The following is a 25,846-nucleotide window of genomic DNA, read 5'->3' on the forward strand; positions in this document are numbered from 1 at the left end:
CCTGATTTGTGTAAATTCTACAGAAAATAAACCCTACCCACACGAATAACTTGACGCTTCAGTTCTCGTTGACTTTTTCTCTTCAATGTCGTTCATGGAGATAAAACGAGACGACATGTCGTGGAAGAATACATTCCCTGGAAAATACAGTCAATCCTTGCGTACGTATACTTACACATTGGGTGTAAACAAAATGTTTTTCTCAAAGTAAAGTATTTAAGTGAAAAAAAATCTTTGCCTATTTCGTATACGTGTCTCGAATAGATATCACAATTTTATTTAATATTTTCTTTTAACGATTTTTAATTACAATTGATATCGCGGTTAATGTAAATTATATGAGCTTATCAATCATAATATTTTAGCGGTCAAATTTTTATGAAAATTAAAATTAGAATTCAGCAAATTTAAAAAGTAACTAGTCAAAATTAGAAAAAATTAGAATTTATTATTATTCTTAAAATTCTTTGATAATTTTCTTACAAGATATAGATAGATACTTAATAAAGTTATAATATTTTTAAATTTTTTTATGCTTTGATCTAATTTGGAATTCTTGCGAAGAGTATCACAATGATATGATAATGATAATGATTTTGATTCATAATGATTTAATTAAATACATTATTTACAATACTAATACATCTCAGTTCTTTCATAATGAATAGTAATAATTGTTTCTCATTTTTTGTATAGATATTCATATTATAAAGAAGACACGCCTCTTGATGAAATTGTAGCTGATGTCCAAATATAGTAGGACCTTGATTAACCGGTTTAATCAGGAGGAGAAGCTGAATAAACCGAAACGCAGCAGATAATCGAAACCTGGCGAGAAGTAATTAAAAACTCACATAAGAAGAATTTTTTATAAGCCAGGTGGTGCATTTCTTCTTATAATATATGCGTTCATAGCCACAAGTATCTTCATATTTTCTTATTTCGATAAATTTGCACGACGACGCAGATCTTTTAGCGTGAAATAAATTTTTTTAAAGTAATTCTATAGAGAGGAACAGACAGCCCTCATAAAATTTTTTTGCAATTGGAAAGTATATATAATTTTTTTTCATTATATTATATAATGATTATTTTTCTTTCTTTCTTTCTTCTCTTAATATAATAAGAATAAAATTAAAATTAATATAATCACAATAAATTAAATAAATATATTCAAATTTAATATAATGATAAATGTTAATGATTTATGCTATTAATATTTCATATAATAAATTAAATTATAATATAGTTATTAGTAATTATGTTAAAAAGTAAAGTATAAATAAATTACTTACAAATTTCATTTAAATGAAATTTCTGTTTTAAATATATAGCATATACTATATAAATTTATAGTATATGAATACCTAGTACTCAGTACATAGTACCTGCATACATAGATTGCAGATTATAATTTTTTCAAATTATATTGAATTGACAAGTAATTGAAAACGTGTCATTTCATGCAGCTTTTCACGTTTGAATAGTAGTTGAAGATAATAAGCAACAGATAAAAGAGGTTAATTCTTACTTGTTTCTTTTCATTTTTATATCGCAGCTAAAATATCAATCCGAATAAGCGTTGTGACTTTCATTTTTTAGCAAACCTGTCCAACCATACATGTTGCAAGGAATGCGCTATGCAAGTATAAAACATTTTTATAGCGGCTATGCCAACGTATCATGCTTTCATATGACTATAAGTAATTAATAATTTCATATTGTGGTTTACGCAAATATAGTTTAACATTGACTTGTTATTAAATTGATTATTAAATATACATCGTATTGAATTATAGTGTCTAGCATTGAATAACATCTGATCACTATAATGTTATAACACATGTTATATAAAAATAATTCGTTATTTTAAATATACTTAAATAAAATAAAAAAATTGATTTTATAATATATATATATGAGATATGATAAAATAATTTCCGGATTGTCGTATTATTTATAAAATAATATTATTTTATCCTAAAATTAATATTTTCTTTAAGATATATTAACCTGTTGCGTGATTCTTTTATTTCTTGAAGTTTTCTTCTTCTTCCTTTTGAGATCAATTTTAGATATCGGCCTACATCTGATATAATATATCGAATATATTATTTTTTAGTTTTTTTTGACGACTTTTTGATGAGTTTTTAAATGAGAAATAAGAAGAAAAGTAAAGCGAGTTTAAGCAGACGATAACAGTGGTTGGAAAAAGAGAGTGGAGTATTCGAATGGTATTTGCCACTCAGGTCGTTTGTTTCATCTTTTTTTCTTATTTTAACTCTTGAAGACCGGATCCTTCAGCAGCATTGAAGGTGCGCGAATCAAAATACGAATATAAATATAAAATGCAAATATAAATTCTGTTATATATTTATATAATATAAATGAGTAAGTGTTAATGAGTTATATATGTATGAGTTATTTCTATTATTCAAAAAAATTAATTTCTATGTTATTACAATAATATTGTATATATTGTAAATATTGAGAAATATATATAAATAATATATTTAATCCTTGATTTTAGCCATAGATATATTTATTTTTACTGATACTGATAAAATTATATAAAATTTTAAATGTGTATATATATATATATATATATGTGTACACATATATATTATATAAAAAATTTTTAATATCGAAATAATTTTATATTTCTTGAAATAGAAGATATTATCTATAGATAACATAGAGTTATAAGTAATAAAGAAATATAAAATGTTATATAGATTATTTTCCGTAGATTATGTAACTATTGTTCAATTTATTGATCAATTATTGGAAATGCATTCTTCAATTTCACATTATCTGAAAACCTATTATTTCTTATCCAATATTTATCCAATATTTTTCTAAAATTTTATTTTAATCAAGTTTACTATAAAATTTGTAACTGAATACCGAAGTTGCTGTTGATGATATTTAATTAATCATTGAGATCGTTTGCTGACAATAAATGATACATACTTAAAAGCGCAACGTACTTCTCCTATGGACAAGATTCTCACTGCACTGATAACACTGTATGTATATGTATGCCGTAGGTACTTAGAGTCTCTACGCGTCAGTCGGATAGTTTCAGTCGTAAAAGTTTGATGTTCATCTAAACCCGTGTGCCACCTCCATCCATCTAACCACCACTCTTCGACGAAAGACCCCTCGCTCTTCTGACAGCCGAGTGCCCAACATGTCTCCTCCCCGTGCCAGGGACGTACCCCCTCCTAGCCGGTACCCGCAAGCCACCATGCACCTCGTCGGCGTGTCGCTGCTACCAGCACTCTTAGTAAGTTACGGACCGCATGCAAGTGCACATCGAATTTATCGGTAGTGTTATATTCGTATCACTTGCATTTTTCCACGTTTCTAGATTCTTCTCTGCATATTACCATACTCCATAACTCATTTCGACCACGTCCCAATCATTGGAGATTCATCAAATTTCTTCACACTGTTGTGCTGTATTTCGTGACATTTCGTATATACACTAATACATGTTAGAAAAAATTATCGAAAAAGAAAGGAGATTCGCGTGGAGCAGACTGAAGAATATTCTCGATAAAAGTTTGATATAATCTCGAGTGATTCAACAATTCAGAAAATTGTTTACGACGAAAATAAAACGAAAGTCAACGTGCACCGTAACGTATTCCAATGGGGGGAACTGTTGTTTCCCGTTACATGAGGGGGAGAAGCAGAAGTAGGAGGAGGATGGAATGACACGCGGACACGAGAAAGACGACGAGAGGAGACAATTGAAGTGCGCGTGTGCAAAAGTGCGCGGCACGCGGACGGAAGCTCGATGTGCGTTGTTATGCTTTTTGCGGAACTATCTAGACGTGTTTACTCGTTAATTCTCGTCTATTCTACGATTTAATTTTCACATTCCACATGCGTAGTGTTTTCTAGTACAGTGATACTAGATATCGTGTTTAGGAATTGTTTGATCGACCGATCAAAAAACTATGGGAACAGCAATGGACCAGCGAAATAGTTCGTGACGTGTGAAAAATAAAAGAAGGTGACAGAAACAAGGAAAAAATATTTATTAACAACTTAACGAGTGTGCAACGTCTCATTATTTTGAAATGTTAATCGTGATGTGCATACATGTGACATTTATATGAACGAAAAATACATGATGGAATATATAAACATGTCGGCTTGTCTACGCACGCGCGTGATTGTTCTCGCGCGCAAATGCAATATTAGATTGGTACTGGACGCATGGCACGAAATCGTATGCATTCGTTTATAAAAAGCGAGTAACACGGTAACCTTGCAATAAAACTGTGAAGTATAGTGGACACAGAAAATTGTAAATTGAGATAAATGTGAAATATAGTGTTTTTTTTTACGACTATTGTGGATTTGTGCTTCAAATGCCGGTTATCTATATATTCGTTGATTGCTGAGAATTTGAACATACAACGAACAATTTCATAGAAGACAAATTTATCTGGGATTTTATCTGGGATATTGGGTAAGTTTATAGTATTCTATTTATTTTTTTTAAATTCTTTTTTTTATAAAATATATTATATCGTAAATAAATCTTAATTATCAACTTAGTTTATTTATAGATATAAATTATAGGTTAGTTTAAATTATTGGTTTCTATATAGTAAATGACTCAATGTTTTGTACGTAAACATGCATTGATTATTACAGAAAATGTGTCGTATTATTCGCTTCTTTTTGTACTAAAATTTTAAAAAATTAATGCATGTATTATTATATATTGTATATAGCTTTATTCAAATCCATTTCTTAAGTTATTGATATTAAATTTTATATATATTTCTAGATACAATATTATTTATTTGTTTTTACATATTTTTACGTTAATATTATTTATTTTTTATATACACATTAAACAATTTTTGTTCGATTTTTTAAACTTTATAAAATAATATTTTATAATTATGATTATTGTAAATATAAATTTCGTTGAAAGGGAGATTATGTTTCATTAGTAAGATTTCTCATAAAGGAATAGGATACATTGATAAAACAATATACTGTCTCGAATTTGAAAGAGTCGAAGTTATATTTATATTTATTATATTTATTATATTTATATTTATTAAAAAATATGCAAATCTAATGAAAAACATGTTAAATCTATTTTACCAAAATTATTTATTTATAGTCACAAATTCATCATTCAATTCATCTAAGGCATTGATTATAAACAAAAGCAATATACTTTTAAAGTAAAGCGTAATAATGACCGATATTAAATTCAAATCTAATAAAAATAAAAAATATATATTTTATTATATTAGTTGTATAATATAATCGCAAATTGCTGAAAATGATATTTATTAAAAAATATTATTTATAAAAAATATGCAAAACTTGATATAAAATTTTTTTAAATAGGAAAATAAAAATCGTTTTACGCCAAAATCTTATTAAAAATTTATATAAATCTAATAGAATATATTAAATAAATAATAAATTTTCAATTTTAAATAATTTATTTTAATAATTTATTTCAATTAAGTATAAATTAAATTTTTTTTTTAAAGAAGATAAATTAATAGGTATAATTATATTTAATATAACTATATCTCAATATTTATTAATATAAAATATATTTATATATCATATAAGATATATATTTATATAGAATAAATATTGAGGTATAATATAGAATATATTATATATTATTGATAAATTAATTTATATATAATGTATAAAACTATAATTTAAAATTTCCTATATTATTTTTTATGTAATCACATTTGAAATCAAGATTTATTTTTACATTCGTCATTAATATATTCATATTTAAGATAAGAAAAATTCTGTTCTACATAGTTTTATATATTTGAATCAAATCATTTTTAAATACGCAATATCGAACATATGTTATTAATAATTCATTTATGAACTTTTTACAAGATCATTCTTAACGATGAATAGTTGAATATTATCATAAATTGTAGATACATAGATGTATGTCATATTATCATCATTGATTATACATATATGCATAAAAAAAACGCACGTTAATAGCATTTAAGTGTAGATATTTTTTGCACGCACTTATCATTTTTATCGAATATGTATTCGGAGTACACGTGTGCTTACATTAATGACATTAATTATCGATCTGGTTAATGATAGATAGATTCGATATTTTGTAAAAATGTCCTGTATTGAAAGATTTTTTTATTTAACTTGATGTTTCATTTAGCTCTTTCTTTCAATTCTACAGTTATCTACATAAGTTTTTTTTTACACGATGTAGAAAACAATTTATTCAAATAAATCATGCTTGTTATTCAAATAAATAATGTTGTTTAATAACGTAACATTAGATAAATTTTGTAGCATTTTAATTTATGGAAATTTATACTGTAAATATAAAATATAAAAAGATAAATTATCGAAATCAACATTTTTGAGATGTTAGTACAATATTTACAGTTTCAAAGTTCAATTTATAAAAAAATATAAAATGTTTTATCAATATGAATTAAATATAAAGAAACAATATTCATTTCTTATCTCTCGCTCAAATAAAGAATTTATATCTTCTCTGTATCCTCTGATTTTATAAATTTATTTAATATATCAACGTAGCAATATTATTGATTATAAAAACATAAAAGTAAGTTTATATCTACTTGAAAATATTTTCATAAGTATGAATTAGTTAGAATAAAATATACTGCTTATAAAGAGTTTAAAAGTTTTTTCGTGTTCTTGTTCATATCGTCTCATTCATTATTAAATGCATAATTCATTAAAGCGTAGTTAAGAAAATGTTCAAATCATGATTCAGATTGTCACGAATCAATAATAACGAGTATCTAACATGGAGCAACGTTTATTTTTTGTTGGTGAGGATAAGATTTTTCGATAGCGAATATCCGTCGAGAAAAAAAAAAAAAAAGAAAGGAAGATGGATCGAGTTGCTGATCGGTATAAAAGGAGAAAAAGGAAGGATGTTCGGCTTGAATCTCGGTTGAAATTGACTGCAGTTTGATGTTGCAGAAAAAATAAGAGAGAAGCGAATATAGTCGATAAGAAGAGTGCACCGTCATTTTGCTTGTAATTAGATGAGATTGTGTTAGTGATGTTTGATAGAGTATGACATATCCGAAAGAAAAGAAAGAGAAAAAGGGAGACATGCGATAACAACACGTGCTTGCAGTCGTAGCTAAGAATTTATCATTCGATGAAAATTCGACGATATTTTGATCGTATTCCGCATATAACAATTTTTTATTTAAAAATCTATTGAAAATGATAATTTAAAAAATATTATTTTATATACGAAAATATATAATATAATCAAGAAAATTATAATATAATAATATGTTTAATAAAGATACAGATTAGAGAAATTGAAATTAAAAAGAAAACATACATATATAGATATCTAATGTAACAGAGAAGATAAAGTAGTTTTAATTTTATTATAGTTTAATAATATAAAAATATATAGGAAAAATTGAAATTACTTTTAAAATAATTAAATCTTTAAAAAATTATTAAATATTTATTGAGAATTTTTTGAGATGGATTTACATTTATTATGTATAATCCTTTCATATCAATTGTTAAGAATTATCCAATATCGTGTAATACGATAATTTTAGCCTATATCAGCATATTGTATCATATTAGAAAAATTCTAACAATGCGTCAAGAAATTTGTTATTTTTCCATGATAGGAATGTAAGTGAGCAAAGATGCAATAACAATACTTTCCATCTAAACTTGCTTGCAATTGGATGGAAAGTATTATTACTGCACCTTATTATTTCCTTAATATGACGAGGAAAAGTTGACAAACGATGGATCGATTCTGTTACGTATCTTTGGATCTTAATTGTAATAAACAACGATGCATAACGACGCAACATCTATATTGATACTCAATAGCGATATAATAAGACGAGGATGCGTAACAAATATAGACCTCATATAGACTTTACATAATTAAAACTATACAAAGATAAAAAAAATTAAAATAAGAGACTGGTTATTACTGTTTATTGTATTTATGTACCTTTTGTTATAATTTCGTTATTCCATTTACGAATTATTCCATTCAGTTATATATTATTTAATAAAATTCTGTACAGAAACATACATAACCGGATGGCATAAAATCGAATAGTATCCGGTTTTAAACAGGATGTGATACATGTTGCATACTTATCGAGAACATAACAAAATAATAATAATGGATATTACAAGTACTTTATGTTCGGCATTGAAAAGAGTGCTAAGGTATAAGATTACGACTCTATCAATCATTTTCTCTCGTATAGCCATCCTTCTGAAAATTCTAGACCTTGTAACCGGACACGTAGCAGCAATAAATCAAGTTTCAAATGATCGTCAAATCTTAAAACACACTTTCTAATCCTTTAAATTAATAAATTCTGTTGCGCTATATATGCTAAGTGGTATTAGATGTGATATCCGGTTTTCATAGGGCAGAATCGTGAATATATGTAACATATATTTAAAATCACTATTTTTGCATTTTCTTTCTTTCTTTTCTTTTCTTTTTTTTTTTTTGAAACCTATTTGTACAGTACTATTTGGCAAAAAAGATGCATAAATATGTTTATCTGCTGATTTTGCTTGTTATATTTTTCATAAAGCAATGTATAAATTAGCTGTTTAAATCATACTAAGCATCGACTTAATGATGGAATTTTTATTAACTATTCAATTCTAAATAGTCTAATGATAATATTCGAAAAAATAATAATATTTAACCCTCAAACAACGTAGTTATAGGAATGTTATCCTATATGCAGTGGAGAATCCGCGTAAAATTGTTTATCTTTCGAAATTTTGATTGTCTATAATATTTTATAATAATTTTATAATAATTATTGATCAAAACTTTAATTTTTTATAGACATTATATCATAATATAATATCTGTATCTATCTATATCTATACTATTATTACAATAAAAAAATTAATTAAAAAATTAAAGTGATGATAATTAATGTAGAAAAAAATATATTTCATCAATTCTGGATAATTTTAAGTAATTTTTTCTATAAGGATCTTTTAAGATTTTCGTAAGAAAAAAAAAAAAAAGATTACATTACTATTTACTTATTTTGCATAGAAGTTCATCTATATATAATCTGCATTATTGTGGGTTAACTACATGCATAGATATACATTTGTAAAAAAAAAAAAAAAAAATGGCAAGCAACTTCGATGCCGTTGAAAAAGATATTATTTCTTTTCATGGCCGTTGTTGAAACGTGAGATAAGTTCGTTTCTTTTCTTTTGATGAGATGGATCATCGCGGCATCTTTGATGCTAATATACGAATTATGTATCATTTGTATGAGAATAAAAAAGAAATATAAGGAGAAAGAAGCATAAGAAAGAAAAAAAAGATATAAAATGTTAGTTCAATGACACTTCACACTTTCAGATTCCTTTTTTATCGGGCCATCATAATGTAATGCAGCAGACTCTTATATTACATGGATGTATTCGTTTCATATCAGTTTATTTAGAAATCGGAAAAAAGACAATTTTTAAAGTTTATTCGGTTACCCATATATATATCTTATCATTAACTATATCGCGTATATTTTATTTAGTTTCGTATAAATTACAATTGATCATATCGAATAAAAGAAAGAATGAATTTATCATCAATTATTTCATTGTAATTGTTTCTTGAGTTTTATTTAATTTTTCATTCAAATCGTATAAAATAATAATGAAAGTTTTTTCTTTTCTTAGCATAAAGCACGCTAACTTTACAATTTTGCAACATATTAATTCAATACAAATAATCTTTTTACAGAGTAGATATGTCTAGCTATTTTTATTCAAAATAGGCGTGATATTTTTCTATAAAGTTCTAGAAAATTTATTACTTATTTCTTAAGATTACTTCTTGTTACTTTACACTTCTATTGTATCATTTCCTATCAACCAATTCTTCTCTTCCACTTCCTGTTGCATTGTTATTCTATTCCAATTATTGAAATACATCGCGTGCTATAAGTAAGAAATATTTTCCAATGTACGTTTATGAGTGCATGAAAAATCGTATTCACGAATAACTACAATGACATCGAGCGTTGAACAGAAATTTTAAGTTGAATCTTTGTAAAATTGGAGTAAAATAGAACGTTCCTCAATTTATTTATTTTTTAATGTATCCATCATCACACAATGCAAATATAAATGAATAATTAATATTGCAGCATTATATAATAATATAAAACTTATTATATAAAACTATAACTATCTATTTATGATACAATATAAAATAATCAATGTCATTAATTGATCCAAATTAAAATAAAAAGTGCTGGAAAATTTTGAAAAACTTAATACGCTATTTTTTAAATCAATCGCGCAATTGATATGTGGAAAATTTGCACTTTTATATATGCAAGTATTTAACTTTTATATATGTGATATAAGCAGTTATCGATTCGATATATCGCAGAAACCGTAGCTAGCATGCATTTTGATACTTTGTTCAACTCACGATAAGATAACTATTTTAAAAATCTTGCTATTGATATGGATTTTTGTAATAAATGTTATAGTGGCGACATCGCATGTAAATAAATATTTTTTTAATTTACTATTAATATATGAATTAGTAAAATAATTTGTTTTGTACAGAAATTATTGAAGATAAGATACTTAAAAAATTCAAAAAATTATTTTTTTTTATTAATAAAAAATGAATGATTAGAAAAATTAGATTTAAACTTATGAAATAAAATAAGATAGGTATATAAAGTAATAAGACCAATAAATTCTAAAGTTATTAAATATAAGATAATGGCTCAGAAAAATTAATTGATAAAGTGCAAAATAAATATTTGATTAAATAATTATCTTGAGTAATCATAGTATCAAAGTATTGTATAAGTAAAAAATGATCATACGATGAAAGTGAAATCGTAGGTAAGGTAATTTAAAAAAAAAAATGAAATTGCATGATAAATTCTTAATAAAATGTTATCTGGATTTACAGATTGATAATAGAGATTGATAAGAAAATTTATTCGTATTGTATTAAATAAAATTTAAATAAAAAACTTTTCATTGAATTTAATTATCATAAAGTAAATATCTTTTTGATAATTTTCTTGCATAGGGAGGAATATTCCCAAAGAATTCCCAGAAAAGTTAATTACAGCAGTCAATTCAATTATTAAACTCATCCTTTATAATTACATTATTTTGTATTTTACAACAAAATTTAAAAGAATTAAAAAGAAATTCAAGTAATACACTAGTATCTCTTTAATTCAGTTCTTAAAAGTGTAGGTCACGCTGTAACAAGCTTGTAAAATCAATCAAAATAATGATGTATTAAGTGTCAAAACTGGGTTTTGACAAATCTATGATCAGATAAAGATCAGAAACTTGACAAAAAATATAGTATTCATTTCTCAAGTATATCATGTCATATTTGATCATCAATCGACGTCGCTTCCTAATATGTAGTTTAATTTATAATGTTATGTCTATTCTATAACTACTCTATGTTTAACAGTCAATTTCTGTAATCTTTTCTTAACAATCGCTTTGGAATCAATTAATCAATGTTATTCTATGTATATTCATTTGCATTTAAATATAATTTAGAGAAAAATTGTAATATTGTATAATTTTAATTTTTGCTTCATAAAAATATATTCATAATATTCATACGATTTTACTGATTAAAATAAGACCAAACTTGGCATATTTAAAATACTTTTAAATTAACAATAATAATATCGTAAATTTACACGTATCTCGTTCACTCTTATTTCATCTTATTTCCTTTGCCTTCATTGCCACTCGTTCTCATTTGCAACACACTTTCTTTTCTTGTCACCGTCGGACCAAATATGTCAGCAAAACATGAAAGTGAACGCTTGAGTTACTGAAGCCGAGAAATTCTATTGCTTGTATGATTAACATTCTCATATTTCCTTTATAAATGGCATTGTCTCAAAATAAATATCTACTGCTACTTATGGAGGTATTACTATAGTTTGTTCAGAGAAATATTGCAGTGTCGTTGTAAATTATTTTGTTATGACATTTTCGTCGCCAGCATTTAGAAATTGAAATACTTTCTCGATAAACTAACCTTTACGATCACTTTCTATTTATATCATCACACAGTTTGTCCATTATTTATTCAAATAATTTTTACAATAACAGATACACGTATTAGTAATGTATTTTAAATAAATAACTCAAAATTGCATTATTTTTCCAATTATTTTAAATTCTAAATTATTAGATTTAGAATAAATTAAACTCAATTTTTTTTTCTATAGAAAATTCATTTTTGTTTTTTAAAGTTTTAATAGGGAAAAAAAACTTTCTATTTATATGAGAATCGAAGGATCAAGTTATTTTAATATTATCATACATTCCCTTTGAGAATTTCTATTAATAAAAATTTTACTCTTATTTCAAATTATTTGGAGTAAACAATTTTGTAACTCACTCTATACATAAGAAATATATATAACATATATTCTTTCGAATTATTATTCCAAAGTGTTATTTAATTGATCTATTTTATCGATAGCGATAATTTATTTTATTATGCAAGAATTATCACACGTTGGATCATCGATGTGCGCTAAAAGATATTTACATACTGTAAAATCGAGGCTACGATCTAAGGATGTTCGGTTATCTATTCTCGCATCAAGGGTGAAAGGGCCTTGAGGTCTCCACTTAATATCCAGTAGGTTTCAGATTTCATCTGAAGATATTCTGTTAAACCTAAGGATATCTACTTTTCGCTTACAATTAGTATCTAAGTACTTTGTTTGATATAACATTAATACTAATTTCATTTTCTACTGCAATTCACTCGTGAATTACAATGATCCGTTTGTATTGATCATTTCCTAGATTCTAATCATAAGATTTTTAATATTCAACTATTGAAAATTCGTAATTTTACGAGCATCCATATTTTAAAATTGGTCTTTTCTTGTTTTAAAATTTAAACCGTATAATATTTGAAAGTCAAATTGTTCAAAGTCTCGTTAGTTATTTTCTGCTAATAAACATTACAAATGAAAGTTGTTATCAAAATCCATTAGGGAAAAAAGATTTGATGGCAACTCTCAAGAATTTTACTCTCAAATAGATTTATATCCTAAAATTTATTATGGTTAATAATTTTATCCAATATTATAGATATATTCCTCAACTATAATTCAATATTATAACTCATATAATATTAAATAAGGCTTTAACCTCATCAAAATTTAAGTTGAAAAATTTACGATTATTATTATTACATAAAATTTGTATTGGTCAAGGTTTAACAATTCACTTTCAATGTAAATTACATTTTTAAATTGTTAACGATACTTAACTACAATAGCAATCAAGCAAGCCATCAGATTGCCAATTTTGTTCGATTTATAATCACACATAAAGATAATCACGGTGTATCGAATCATTAAAACTTATACCTTTCTCATAAGAACATATTGCCAATAACGTAAAAATATTAAAAGTGTTTAACGAATAAGTGTTGGAAGGGTGATGTTCTCTTCAACATCTAACCAAATGTTCTTTAATAAATGTTTTCACAACATTTTTCTCGAGTGGTATAATATTATTAAACATTAATAATATTGCCAATGGCTCAAATATGAAAAGAATATCATTACTTATATCTAGTCTTCCAATACTTAAATTGAACGTTTATACAGTCTATTGGAATTTTTGTATCGTCATAATTGTGTCGTGAAATATTTTAGAATGTAAGAAATAAGGTCATCCAATTAAAAAATTTTTCAACTGGATCGAATATATTGGAAAATCGTTGAAAAAAATGTTATCAATATAACAATATTTGTTATCTTATTCAATTATTTCAATTGTTAAAGTGTAAATTGTGATCTTTTGGTCTGTCAAAGGTAATACAGTTTTAATTCAATTCGAAATAATATATTGTTATGAATAAATTTCATACCTATTACTATATCTTATTCGTTATATTTTACATAATGAAAAAAATTCTATCTGAAAGATTCATACTCTTATCTAATGTCTTTAATAGTAAGAAAAAAAAATCGGAATTAATTGTGTTTCAACGGCATTTCATCTATTTGCATAATCAAAATGATTCATAATAATTCCTGTATAATAATATATACCAATTACATTAATTTGATCACTTGTTTCATCCATTACATAAATATCACGATCCCAAAGTTCTTCGACTAAAATTCCTTTTTCTTTTTATGTTGCAGAACGAGAATTGGAGGAAAGAAGACTGGTGTCGAAAATCGAATCTACGTCTCGACGGTTCGAAACACGTGTTCTCGTTTTTTACAAGCGCGAGATAAAAGGATTAGAGAGAGAAAGGACAACGATAGAGAGACAAACAACCGTTCAAACATTTCATTGAGATTGTTCTTTGTAATTATGAAAAGGCTGTGAATCGAGGTTACCTATGTATCGCGAAGAGAACGAGCAAAACAGAGCCGCGGACTTGGCTCCCCAACAACCGAGTGGTGCAAACACGTTCGAGCGTTTGGAACATTCTCAGGATAGCAAAAATGGGGACGATGGTCCTAAGAAGGTGCAAACAGACGCTTCCTCTTCAACGAATACTCCAAAGCCGCGTGCACGGAATTGTGCACGATGTCTGAATCATCGGCTGGAGATCACCTTAAAATCGCACAAGAGGTACTGCAAGTACCGTACTTGTACCTGCGAGAAGTGTAAGATCACTGCCAATCGGCAGCAAGTGATGCGGCAGAATATGAAGCTGAAAAGACACCTGGCACAGGATAAAGTCAAAGTAAGAGTAGCGGAAGAGGTTAGTCTTTTCCTTGTTTCATAATGGTTTCTTGGCGAAAGGCTCTCTTGTCGTGGCTTGAGTCAGCGAGGTATTTTGTATTTTAACGATTTCCTAACATGTTGCCGCTGATATAGTTTTCTGTCGTTTTGAAATTTTTTTTTTTCTTAATTTATAATTGATCGTAAGCTGTAAGCTGATGTAAATAGTAAGTTCATAGAATATCTATTCGCAAAAAGTGGAATGAAATTAGAAAAGTATTAGAATTGTAAGAAATTTACATTTAGATTCAATATTATATGGCAAAAGTATTAATGATAATCTATTTATGATTAAATTATTGATTTATTATAATATTTGTTATTTATTTAATTCAGATATCATATAAATTTCGATCGTAAGATTTCTAGCTAAGATTTCTAGTAAGATTCATTATTTCAATAAATTGTTTTATATATAGTAAAAAACTAATTAAAAACAGTTGCACTTGCATGAATAGAAATTTTTAAAAAATTTCTTAATATCGTTTTTCAAAATTTACATGTTCTAAAAAATCATTCCTCTATTTGCTCCATATAAATCAAACATTCGATGAAATAATAAGACATCTCAACATCAAGCTCATAGAAAATATTAATCCTGCAATACATCAATTGATTATCTCAATATAACACTCATTTTCTGTATTATATATTCATATCATTGTATTATAAAATAATTCGTGAAATATTTAATGCATATAACTCTTTTAAATAAATCATCTCTAAATTCTGTAATCCATAGATTTTTTTCTAAAAATATTCTAAATTCGATATAATTCTTGAATATTTCTGTTAAACGAGATGATACGATTTCTATCTATAAGATTTGCCTATTTGGTATATATTTAGAATATAAGTATATATTTTAAATACAGGATAAAGTTCATCAACAAATTCATTTCTAAAATTTATAAAAAATCTCAAATATGTCTCGGCCAAATATTTGTTTACATATTATCCGAAAAAGAACTCGTTGAATCGCATAAACCGTCGTTCACACCTTTCGGAAACAAACCATTAGATAAGTGTATCGTTTGCTTTCATCGTCGAAACGTCACGTTTTCAACCATTGATACTATAATTGCTTGACTAGAATCACACGAATCTATCATTATTTTATTCATGCCTCTTAACATCAGGTTAGGCTGCTTGTAACGCAAGGCAAATCGACGCCATTTGTTTAGTTTCCGCCTCAGCACCTGCGATAATTTCAAATATAAGCCATGCTTAATCTCACCGAACTCCGATCGTAATTGATTCTTTTCTAACAGGTGGATCCGCTCCCATTTGGCGTAGAAAATACAATTTCTTCGGTCCCTCAACCACCTAGAAGTCTCGAGGGTAGTTACGATAGTAGCAGCGGCGATTCACCAGTGAGCAGCCACAGTAGCAATGGCATACACACCGGATTCGGTGGTAGTATCATCACTATACCCCCTACGAGAAAATTGCCGCCGCTGCATCCTCACACTGCGATGGTCACCCATTTGCCACAGACGTTAACCAGTGAGTGATGAATCTTACATTTTCTTTAATAATATATTTCCTTTTTCGACGTATTTATTCAGATTTTGGATGAATTCTCTTATATGAAATTCTGTGGAAAGAAATATTTGAAAGTTTGCATGATATTTTTGAAATGCATGAAAGACTTTTTTTGGTGTAATAGATAGTTGAATTATAATGGAATTAATTTAAGTTTTGCATTAAAAAAATATTATGATTATACTGGTATTAAGATTTTTCACTATAATTAAAAGATATTCATTATCATATCTATTACACAAAGTTATAGAGTATTTAATATGCATGTTTATCAGTTATTTTTGATTTATGTATTTGATGAATATACATAGGTATATATGTAATAGGTATTTATGTACATGTTGATCGTGATCTACCTGTTGCTCTAACTTTTAATTACCCTCTTTTTAATCAGCCTGATTCATCGATAATTATATAGTATAGGATATGAAGCTTTTCATTGATTTTGGAATATGTTGTTAATATGTATTTATATTAAATCTAATACAATAATATCGTATACGAAATTATATATAGGAATTATAATCTACAAGTAAATATATTTTTCAAACTCATTTAAAACTCACATATAAATATAAAAATAATTATGCTGTATATATTTTCTATTGAGCAAAGGAAAAAATATAGAAATTAAAAATTATGTATAATTTGTTCAGGGAAATCGCGATAATTTATAATGAGAAAATCATTTTGCATATCATTCGTTCACATATCTTACATAATCATGTATTCAAAACATTCAGATAATTGTCTGATCAATATCATAGGGAAAACTAACAAAGATTCCAAGAAAAACCCGTGTCGATTGCTCGATGCATTTCATAAAGTTGTCAACCACGTCAAATTTGGTAGAGACTGATTTTAAACAAAATAAATATTACATAAATATTACATAAATATTCAATATTCGTTAATAAAATTCATTCAACGTCTACATCTATGTACTTATATCGAGTTATTAGTATTCATTTCAAATGAAAAATAGTTATCATTATTATTTGTAGAAAAAGTTAATTATCTATCTGACTTAATTATCTTATATTATTCTATAATAATATTTTTTACATGTGTGAGTGCATTTTTAAAATGATCATCATCATCATCATAATTTATTAAATGAATTCTAAATGTATTTTTTACGATTCGTATTATCGATTATGATTTCATTACACATGCTAATTTTTTATCAGGCCATAATTAATACTTATACATGCAAAGGGAGTTGGGCTTGTAGGTATGATTCATGCCGCAAGGGGAATTATAGCCTTATGTGCTATAATATAAAGTTTCTTTTTTTGATATTTATTAGACAAGAAAGAGTTGGAAAAATTGTTGTCGGGAAAATCAAAATTTGTCAAAAAGTATTTGTGATATAAATAGAATTTAATAAAAGGAACGAAATTATTTTTATAAAAATTTCCTAATAAGAATCGATAAATCAAACAAAAAAAAAAAGATCAATTTATAGGAAGCAAAAAATTGTCGTTCGATACTTATTTGAAAATAAATTCATATTCTTTTGTGAACAATGTTATTAAAAGGTAATTGTTCAAATTACATATTGATTGAGGAACAATTAGTTCTAATATTACATGATATAAATCTATAACGATACTTTCACATGTATCGCATGCTTTTGCTGTATAATACTCTTTTGCTTGTAAAACAACATGTATTGAGAGAAAAATAGACGCCCAATTATCTAAGATATAAGATAGTTCGAAATTATTTTCAAGAAATTTTTTTTTTTTTTCGTTCATGAAATCAGAGCGTGTGAAACCTAAACAATCGCAAACGAGCAATAAAGCGAAATAATTGTAAAAGAAATTATAATGGCCAGATAAGAAGACCTCCCTTGTCGCGAGACTTAAACAACAAAGACTGGTATTCAGTGGTCTTCGTCAGAAGACTGTTATTTAGCCGTGTCTGGATATACGAACCATTATATCGATTGCAATTACCGTATAAAATGTTATTTGAAGAAGTTCAATTAATGAAAGATCATTATTATTCCCGAGTACAATTCGAGCACTGTACTCCAGTTCCACGAATCGAACGTTTGTTACTGATTACCTACCTATAGCTTTCGCGTCTTACGACTTTGACCGACATCATATAATCGACGAAAGACATAAAACGGACCAGCTGAAGAAAGAACGTTCTTTAGGATCTTGAGTCTCCAATGACAGGGCTTAACCCCTTCGAGACTCTTAAAACAATAAGTTTTAAGGTAACTTTTACAAAGATTGATAGATTGTCATTATTTTTTTGGTATAACATGATTTGTTGGACCATTGAGGCATAGAATTATGAACTGGAGTTTATATTCCTATTTTGAAAATTAGTCTCGATTTATTTATTTTAAATTTGTTAGAATATTAGAAAAAAATCTAGTTTTGAAAAAGTGGTACTTATCATATTAGAGTGTAAAATAGTAAAATGAAAGAATCTTTTTCAATTATTAATTGAAGGTTTAGATTTTCGATTCGATCCCTTTTCTTAACATTTAAAGAAATCTCCCTAAAAAGGATTTCAATTTAATTTACAAGAGCTCATATATTTTCCATTTTAATTAGTTCTTCTTGAAAATTAATTAGATTTAATAAATGAGGGAATGATTAACGTAATGATTAAACAATTCAAGGTTTAAATAAGAGTTTTAGAAAATTAATTATTACATTATTAATAGATCATTATCTAAATCTTAGCATCTAAATCTAATCGCTAATTTTCCATTTACGATGCGATACTGTAAAGAAGAATGAAATTTTTGCATCCATATCCTAATTGGATAACCAGTAAATCGTTAACATCGATCTATAAAATAGCGATAGAAATTTCGGATCGCTTACGATCGGAACCGATCGCTTATTCCAAGGATTCAGTTTCGAGCAGTGGGTCTAATTTGAACAAAAGCCTTGGAATGCTTGGGTATAACCGAACGTATATACTTATAACGTCGTTCACAGTGATCCCAACGAAATTCAAGCCACTCTTTCACTTGACAACCCGACCGAATGTTAACCCTGGGTTTACGATCGTCTCCATTGGACGGCGAGTCGTTCGAATCCGGCTAATATAATACGAACTTATAACCAAAGTCGAAACCTGGGAGCTCGCTCTTGCTTTTACGATCTGGCTCGATTTTAAAAGTTATCGTTATTTTTCTCGCTTTCGGATGAAATAGTTTGTTCATGGACGAAATATAAACGATTCGAAGAAGGTTGACGTCTACACGCACTGGCGAACCGCATTTAAAGTTGTACACAAGTTTGTTTGATCTGTCAAGGTCTGAGCACGTGTACCCTAACGATATTTTATTGGCATGATGCATCGACGTGAAGTTCACATTTTTTTATGATTAAAAACAAAAAAAGTAACAACCATTGTCTTGCAACTGAATTATTTTCTCAACGTTGTATTATTTAGTATTATTATTAAGAAGGTGGCAATCGTTAAAGAGGGATAAATTTTGATGTGTAATAAATTTTCCGTGCAATACGATTTTTGAATATATATATATATATATATTCATATATTCTGATATTGGATTCTGAATTTGAATAAAAAATAAAATTAAATTATTAAAATATAATATTGCGTTATAAAATTTTTATTTCCAATATATTTATTTAACCAGTTTACATTTTACAAGTTATATAAAAGAGTTATATAAAGAAATCTTATATTATTTCTTCTTAAGATTTTCAATATCATAAATTTTAATTATTTTATGTTTTTTATGTATTCCCCCATTTATATTTTTGTTGATACAACTGTAGAATGTATTTCTCCAAAGATATAGACAAAAAAAAATATGTTAAACACAGAAATTTTATCAATGAAAAATTACACATTTATTTTGGTTCATCTGATAATAGTTAATAATGAAATTTCTTGAGATCTTTGTTGTTCTTCCGCGGTCCTTGTGTGGGACCCGGCCGACCCAAGGTTTACGACAGTCGTTTCCATAAAGAGCCATAAACCTGTTAATTGATTTACAACCGTTTCCACGGATCCGTGCTGATGAAAATTACCACGGAGGGAGAGCATCCCTGTATTGTGGTAATGGAAAAGTGGCGTGGACATTGATATCCTGGAAAGTAGGGTGGAAGAAAACGAGTGTAGGGAATCGTTGCCTTAGTGTTATGGCTGTATATGAGGTTATAAAGTCGGTCTTTACGAGCTTGCATCGAGCACAGGCTTTTAATAACGCGTAGCTCGTTGTTATGCCAGGTAAGGATATGCTTGGTGAAAGCGTAACACCAATTCTTCAACGGTTATGCATACTTGTAAAGGATGTAGTGCCGTCGCCATTTTGAATCCGAGACCACGCTACTCGGCCATCTGGCGCGTGGCATTTATAACTAAATGCTCATTCATAATTAATTTTATAACTCTTTTTTTTTTTAAAGACCTTCATAAACATAATTCATTGTTTTTTATCTTTTGATTCAGATATGTAGTTGTTGTGTGATTATTTTCTACAAATGTTTGAGAAATATCTAATCGTTAAAAGTGTTTTTACTATTTTTTATATATCTGGCGAAAGGAATTTTTTTGTAGATATTTTTTAAACATGCTTACGTTTTTTTTTTAATTGTTAAATAGCTAAAGAATATTTATAGATATAGTCTGTAGTTTGCAATGTAATCTGAAATACATAATTCACTTCACAGTATCGTATCTTATATGTAGAAAGAAAAACAAATTTTTATAATAGAATAATTAATTGTATAAAATTATATTAAATATACATATCTAATCAAAATTCATTATTTTCTCCAATACTTAATAGTTTATTCTTTATATTGAAATATTCTTATTTCTAATTCGTTATTGTATCTTTACAATAAAATAAAACAAATAAAAAAGAATAATTTATTATTCTGTTAATAAAAGATCAATTGTACAGATGATCACCAATTTAATTTGAGGTTTTGGAGAAGTGTTTCCAAGATCATAACCGAAAATATAATTTACAATCTTTATGATGGGAGCACGTGTTTAAACTACCATTATTCTAGGAACAGCAATAATGTATCTAATCGAAACAGATTTCAGTTGCCCTAAAGAAATTTTTGTTCACGGGACTCTCTAAACTTTTACGACTTTAGACCTTTCCTCGTAGTAGCCACCTTCTCGAAATTCTGACTCGTAAATCCTTGAATCGTACCGGTCTCGGCTCTCTTTCTTCTTTTTCGGCTACCGCAATCGATCGGTGCATGGAAGGGTAGTCCACTTACAGAATCTCATCAATTGCCCTTTTATGGACCCTTCGCACGTTCGGTTAAATGCTGGAGGGGTAATCTCTCTCTTGTTACACGAAACGATTGGTGTAGTGTTTTTAAGGGTCGCGTGGCACTGTGGGGTAGCGTTTACGACTTTCTTGGGTTACTGTGTGGTGTCAGAGATACCTATTTATGTACTTACTTGAGGGTAGGTCGGGAAAATTTCCCATCTCGGGAACTTTCATCCTCTCGATTCTTTTATCAGGATGACCGACGTTGATTTAACCATTTAGGATAAAATTGTTTCGTCAAATTTATTAATAGGAAATGTTTTTGATCCAAGTTCTCGATTTTATTTAAGATAGATGATTTCAAATCATTTTTCCATGTCATTGTTTGTGATAAATTTACTCAATATTTCAAGATATTTTAAAAAAAACCTTAATTAGTTTAGTTTTTCTCTTTATTCGATTAAGATTAAAAAAAAAAGATCAAACAATCCTCATAATTTTACACACATTATAGATCTGTGTATTTGATATTTCAATGTTTGTTTATTGTGATAATATTTTTTTTTTATCTCGTATTTATTTCAATAGTCGAATAATCGAGTAAATTACGAGAAAGTTTGAAAGTTTCACTCGTTCTAGGAAAAGATCGATTGCCTGCGAAATCTCGATAATACAGAGCAGAGCACGTTTCTGCTAAATATAATATCGTTTTGTCCTATCATGCTTGCTCCGATCAGTATCGATCAAGAGTAATAGGACCTTGTCTAGTTAACTTATTGAACTACAGTAAAGGCTATTATTTGAACTAATTGTGATCATTATCTACTGTTTGTATAATAGAATGGTTACATTTTTATATAGATAAAAATCATTTATTTTAAATTATTCGAATTTTTCAAGTAAATACTTACATATTTCTTCTATAAGATATTACAAACGTTTTGTCATTCAACAATCTCATTATTCAAGAAACAAATCATGTATATTACATATTTGATGAGATCATTTTGATTATTGTTTTTTTTTCATAATTTTTAATAAATTTCTGTGATATCTTTAGTATAAATTAAATTCTGAGACTGACTTTGGTTGGATACGTTGTGGTTCAATACGATCTTTTTGAGTCGACCAAAAATATATTCATTAAATAATAACGATATTAATTTATAATGAATAATAATCATATTTTAATAAAATTTAACATTACAAAAAAATTTTGAGATCGTCTATTTAACACATATTCATATTTAAACAGTTCATCATAGTTAATTATAGATAGGATATAATTTCATACTTACATTTTGTCAACATTGTTATTTTCAATTTAAAACTTCTACATTTAAAACGTATTACGTTAACGTAGCAATTATGTACTTAGCTTTTATTATTATTACATTACTTAACTTTCACAACAAGGTTCTCGAATTGACGATATAACTCTGGCCAAACGTCGATAACGGTGGAAAAGGCAGTTTCATAAACGTAACACTAGCGTGGAAATTAGAAAGTAACTCTATAAATCTAGCAACTACTAGGAAAAGTAATTCTAGTTAATGTCAAACACACATCATCGAATATAATATTAATTATAGCTTTGCGTTGTAAGAATTTTAACTGCTAATGTTTTAACGTTCAAAATTTTTTCATAGATATTTAACAATGGCTAAATAAAACATGTTTTTCGATATATATGAGCAAAAAAAAGATCTTGTTTCCATTTCATCATATTATATTATTGTTAAATATTAAAAAGACTAGAGTTATATGAAATTTTGAAATTAATAGTATTTAATAATATTATTAATAATCATTTATAAAATACGATTTTTTGAAAGCCATTGATCTAGTCTAAAAATTATCAATTTTATTTAAAAATGCACAGCACTCTTCGCTCTAAATCATCTTTCAATATTAATCGCTTATATAAGTAAATTTGCATATGCAAATATAGTTCTAAGTATTATACATACCTGCATAATCATTGAAATAAATGGCTATTCTACGACACTGCGAATTTCTTTCTCAAGTTTTTAATATTTTCTATATATATATTTTTATAATAAAACAAGATAAATTTACACAAAGAATCAGAGGATTAGAAATTTGTTAACGATTAAATATTTTCATATCAATATTTGTTATTTGAAAATCATTAATCATCAGTCATTAAAGAAACGAGAAAGAAGATCGTAGTTCATACAATGCTTCAACAAATATAACAGCGTTAAATAACATTGATTTAGCCAAGGCAATCTCTTTTAATATTTCTTTTGCTTTCTCTTTATAACTTCTTTGGAGTTGAATAGCCCTTTATCATCGAATTTTTCTTCAGATTTTTCTTTGGATTTAAATATCATCTCTTTTACCCGTCATAATATTTTGAAGATATATCTGATATTATGATTTTCTAGTAAATAAAATTTTATTTTTTTAATACGATATAATCGAGACAGTGATTATTGAATTTATCAAATCATTATGTATTATTATTCAAAACATATCTAGTAAATCCAATGAATTTTTTAAAATAACAAATTTTATCTTTCTATTCCATGTATACTGTCAACTGCTGGTTAAATCAGAGAAGCATAAAAATAACTGCAAGTATTTAAATGTAAATGCGAGAAAATCAGGTCAAAGCGGTTAAAGTTTTCTGTTGCTCATATATGTCACATAGAAGTATAATTGTCAGAAAACTTTTCATTAAAATATCGATGCACATGTTTCATTTATTGTACTGAAATATATTTTAACGCCAGCATATGAGATAATCTATAATGGAGTTTCTTTTCTACATTGTCTTTAATTACGTTTTTTTCATTATTGATAATCATAATCTTTTGCAAATCTTCTATATTTATTTATTTTTTTCTAAATTTCAGTTATTTTTTTCAAATATAATTAAAAATACCTATATATGCATTATTTCAATTTTTAATGTTTTTATTTTCATCATCATTTAGAAATATTTCTTCATCGACGAGGAAAGTTTGTATTCATACTTGTTATTTCTATTAATTTATCAACAGAAGACAGATTAAAACTTTCACTATAGTCATCATCTTCATTGCTTCATTGAATGCAATATTTCCAATTGATTATACTCTGTGAATCTAGTAAGCTTGATCACATTAGAATTATTATTGATTTATTGAAATATTTATTTTGAGCCATAAGTTTTTTAGTAAATTAAATTTAAACTAAAAAGAAAATTTTAAGAAAAATCGTACTAAATAAGTAAATAAAAATCATAGTTCAATAATTTTGACGATATTATTTAATATTGATATTAAAAAATTGATCCTAAAAAATTGATAGATGATTTTTAAAAATTTTTGTTTTAAAAATGATTATTAAATTTAAAGTATATTTAATAATCGTATGAATATTTATATTATAATTAATTCAGAATCAATCTTGAAACTCATTCGATACTTTTCATTTTCAATTGCATTTTTTTTAGATAAAAATTTATAAATTAATGGAAAGGATGTAAACTAATTATAAAAATATAATATTTCTTGTCGATTTCTCTCCTGATCAGATTACCATTGGTTTCTTTAGCATTGCACATTGAGTTGACAGAATCGATCGATTTTACTGCATGTTACATGATAATCATCAATATTAAACTGTTCTTGGACTTATATATTCGAAAACTCTAAATTGATGCAATAATATAATGTGTTTATGCTGTAAAAGGTTTGTAATTTAGATACAAGATAGCTTCTGTTATTTTTTCGACTCGTGAGTGATAAATTTTTTAATGAAAAATATTTTATAGAGAAAAGATTAAAAAATACTAGATATACTAGATATACGTGTTGAAAAGAAATTTGTGAGAAGGAATCTTATTACTTGATTTCAACACACCTAATATGTACGTTCATTCAAACAGACACGAATTGGCAATTGGCCAAAGTATCTACAGATAAGATCATATTGTCCTTTTCATGCCAGACACACGAGTTGATGTAGTGAATATGTTATTCAGTAATTTATAGAAGTTTATAGATACTTTAATTTACTTCAGAAATTAATTTCTAAAAATATAATTTTATCGTTATAATATGAAATTAAAAATAAAAACGTGACATTCATACCACATTCTTGAGAAAATTTGCACATTCGTGCTTCTTATGAGGAGGACGATATGTTACCGTGATGTTAATAATAAGCGAAAGAGAGAAGTACTCCCTTTTTTGT

At 26.8% G+C, this 25,846-nt stretch overlaps 1 protein-coding gene and 1 long non-coding RNA gene across 6 annotated transcripts in view; one reads left to right on the forward strand and one right to left on the reverse strand.

Moving 5' to 3' along the window:
• Positions 1–428: 428 nt before the first annotated feature.
• On the reverse strand, positions 429–2,128 carry LOC133666182 (uncharacterized). Its single transcript, XR_009829933.1, has 2 exons — positions 2,014–2,128; positions 429–1,826 (listed from the first exon to the last, which is right to left on the reverse strand). It is a non-coding gene; the product is annotated as an uncharacterized LOC133666182 (long non-coding RNA).
• Positions 2,129–4,344: 2,216 nt separating this feature from the next.
• LOC108001352 (protein doublesex) overlaps positions 4,345–25,846 on the forward strand; it is a 90,114-nt gene continuing 68,612 nt past the window's right edge. For 3 of the 5 annotated variants that reach the window (XM_062075846.1, XM_062075845.1, XM_062075842.1), the window contains exons 1-3: positions 4,345–4,486; positions 14,262–14,833; positions 16,125–16,359. In XM_062075846.1, coding sequence (XP_061931830.1) covers positions 14,465–14,833; positions 16,125–16,359 — 604 coding nt within the window. In that variant the 5' untranslated portion in view covers positions 4,345–4,486; positions 14,262–14,464. The remainder of the gene's footprint in view (positions 4,487–14,261; positions 14,834–16,124; positions 16,360–25,846) is intronic. The other 2 variants (XM_062075847.1, XM_062075843.1) reach the window with 1 other exon arrangement.

The sequence above is a fragment of the Apis cerana genome, linkage group LG5 (assembly GCF_029169275.1).
Source record: "Apis cerana isolate GH-2021 linkage group LG5, AcerK_1.0, whole genome shotgun sequence".
Taxonomy (NCBI): Eukaryota; Metazoa; Arthropoda; class Insecta; order Hymenoptera; family Apidae; genus Apis; species Apis cerana.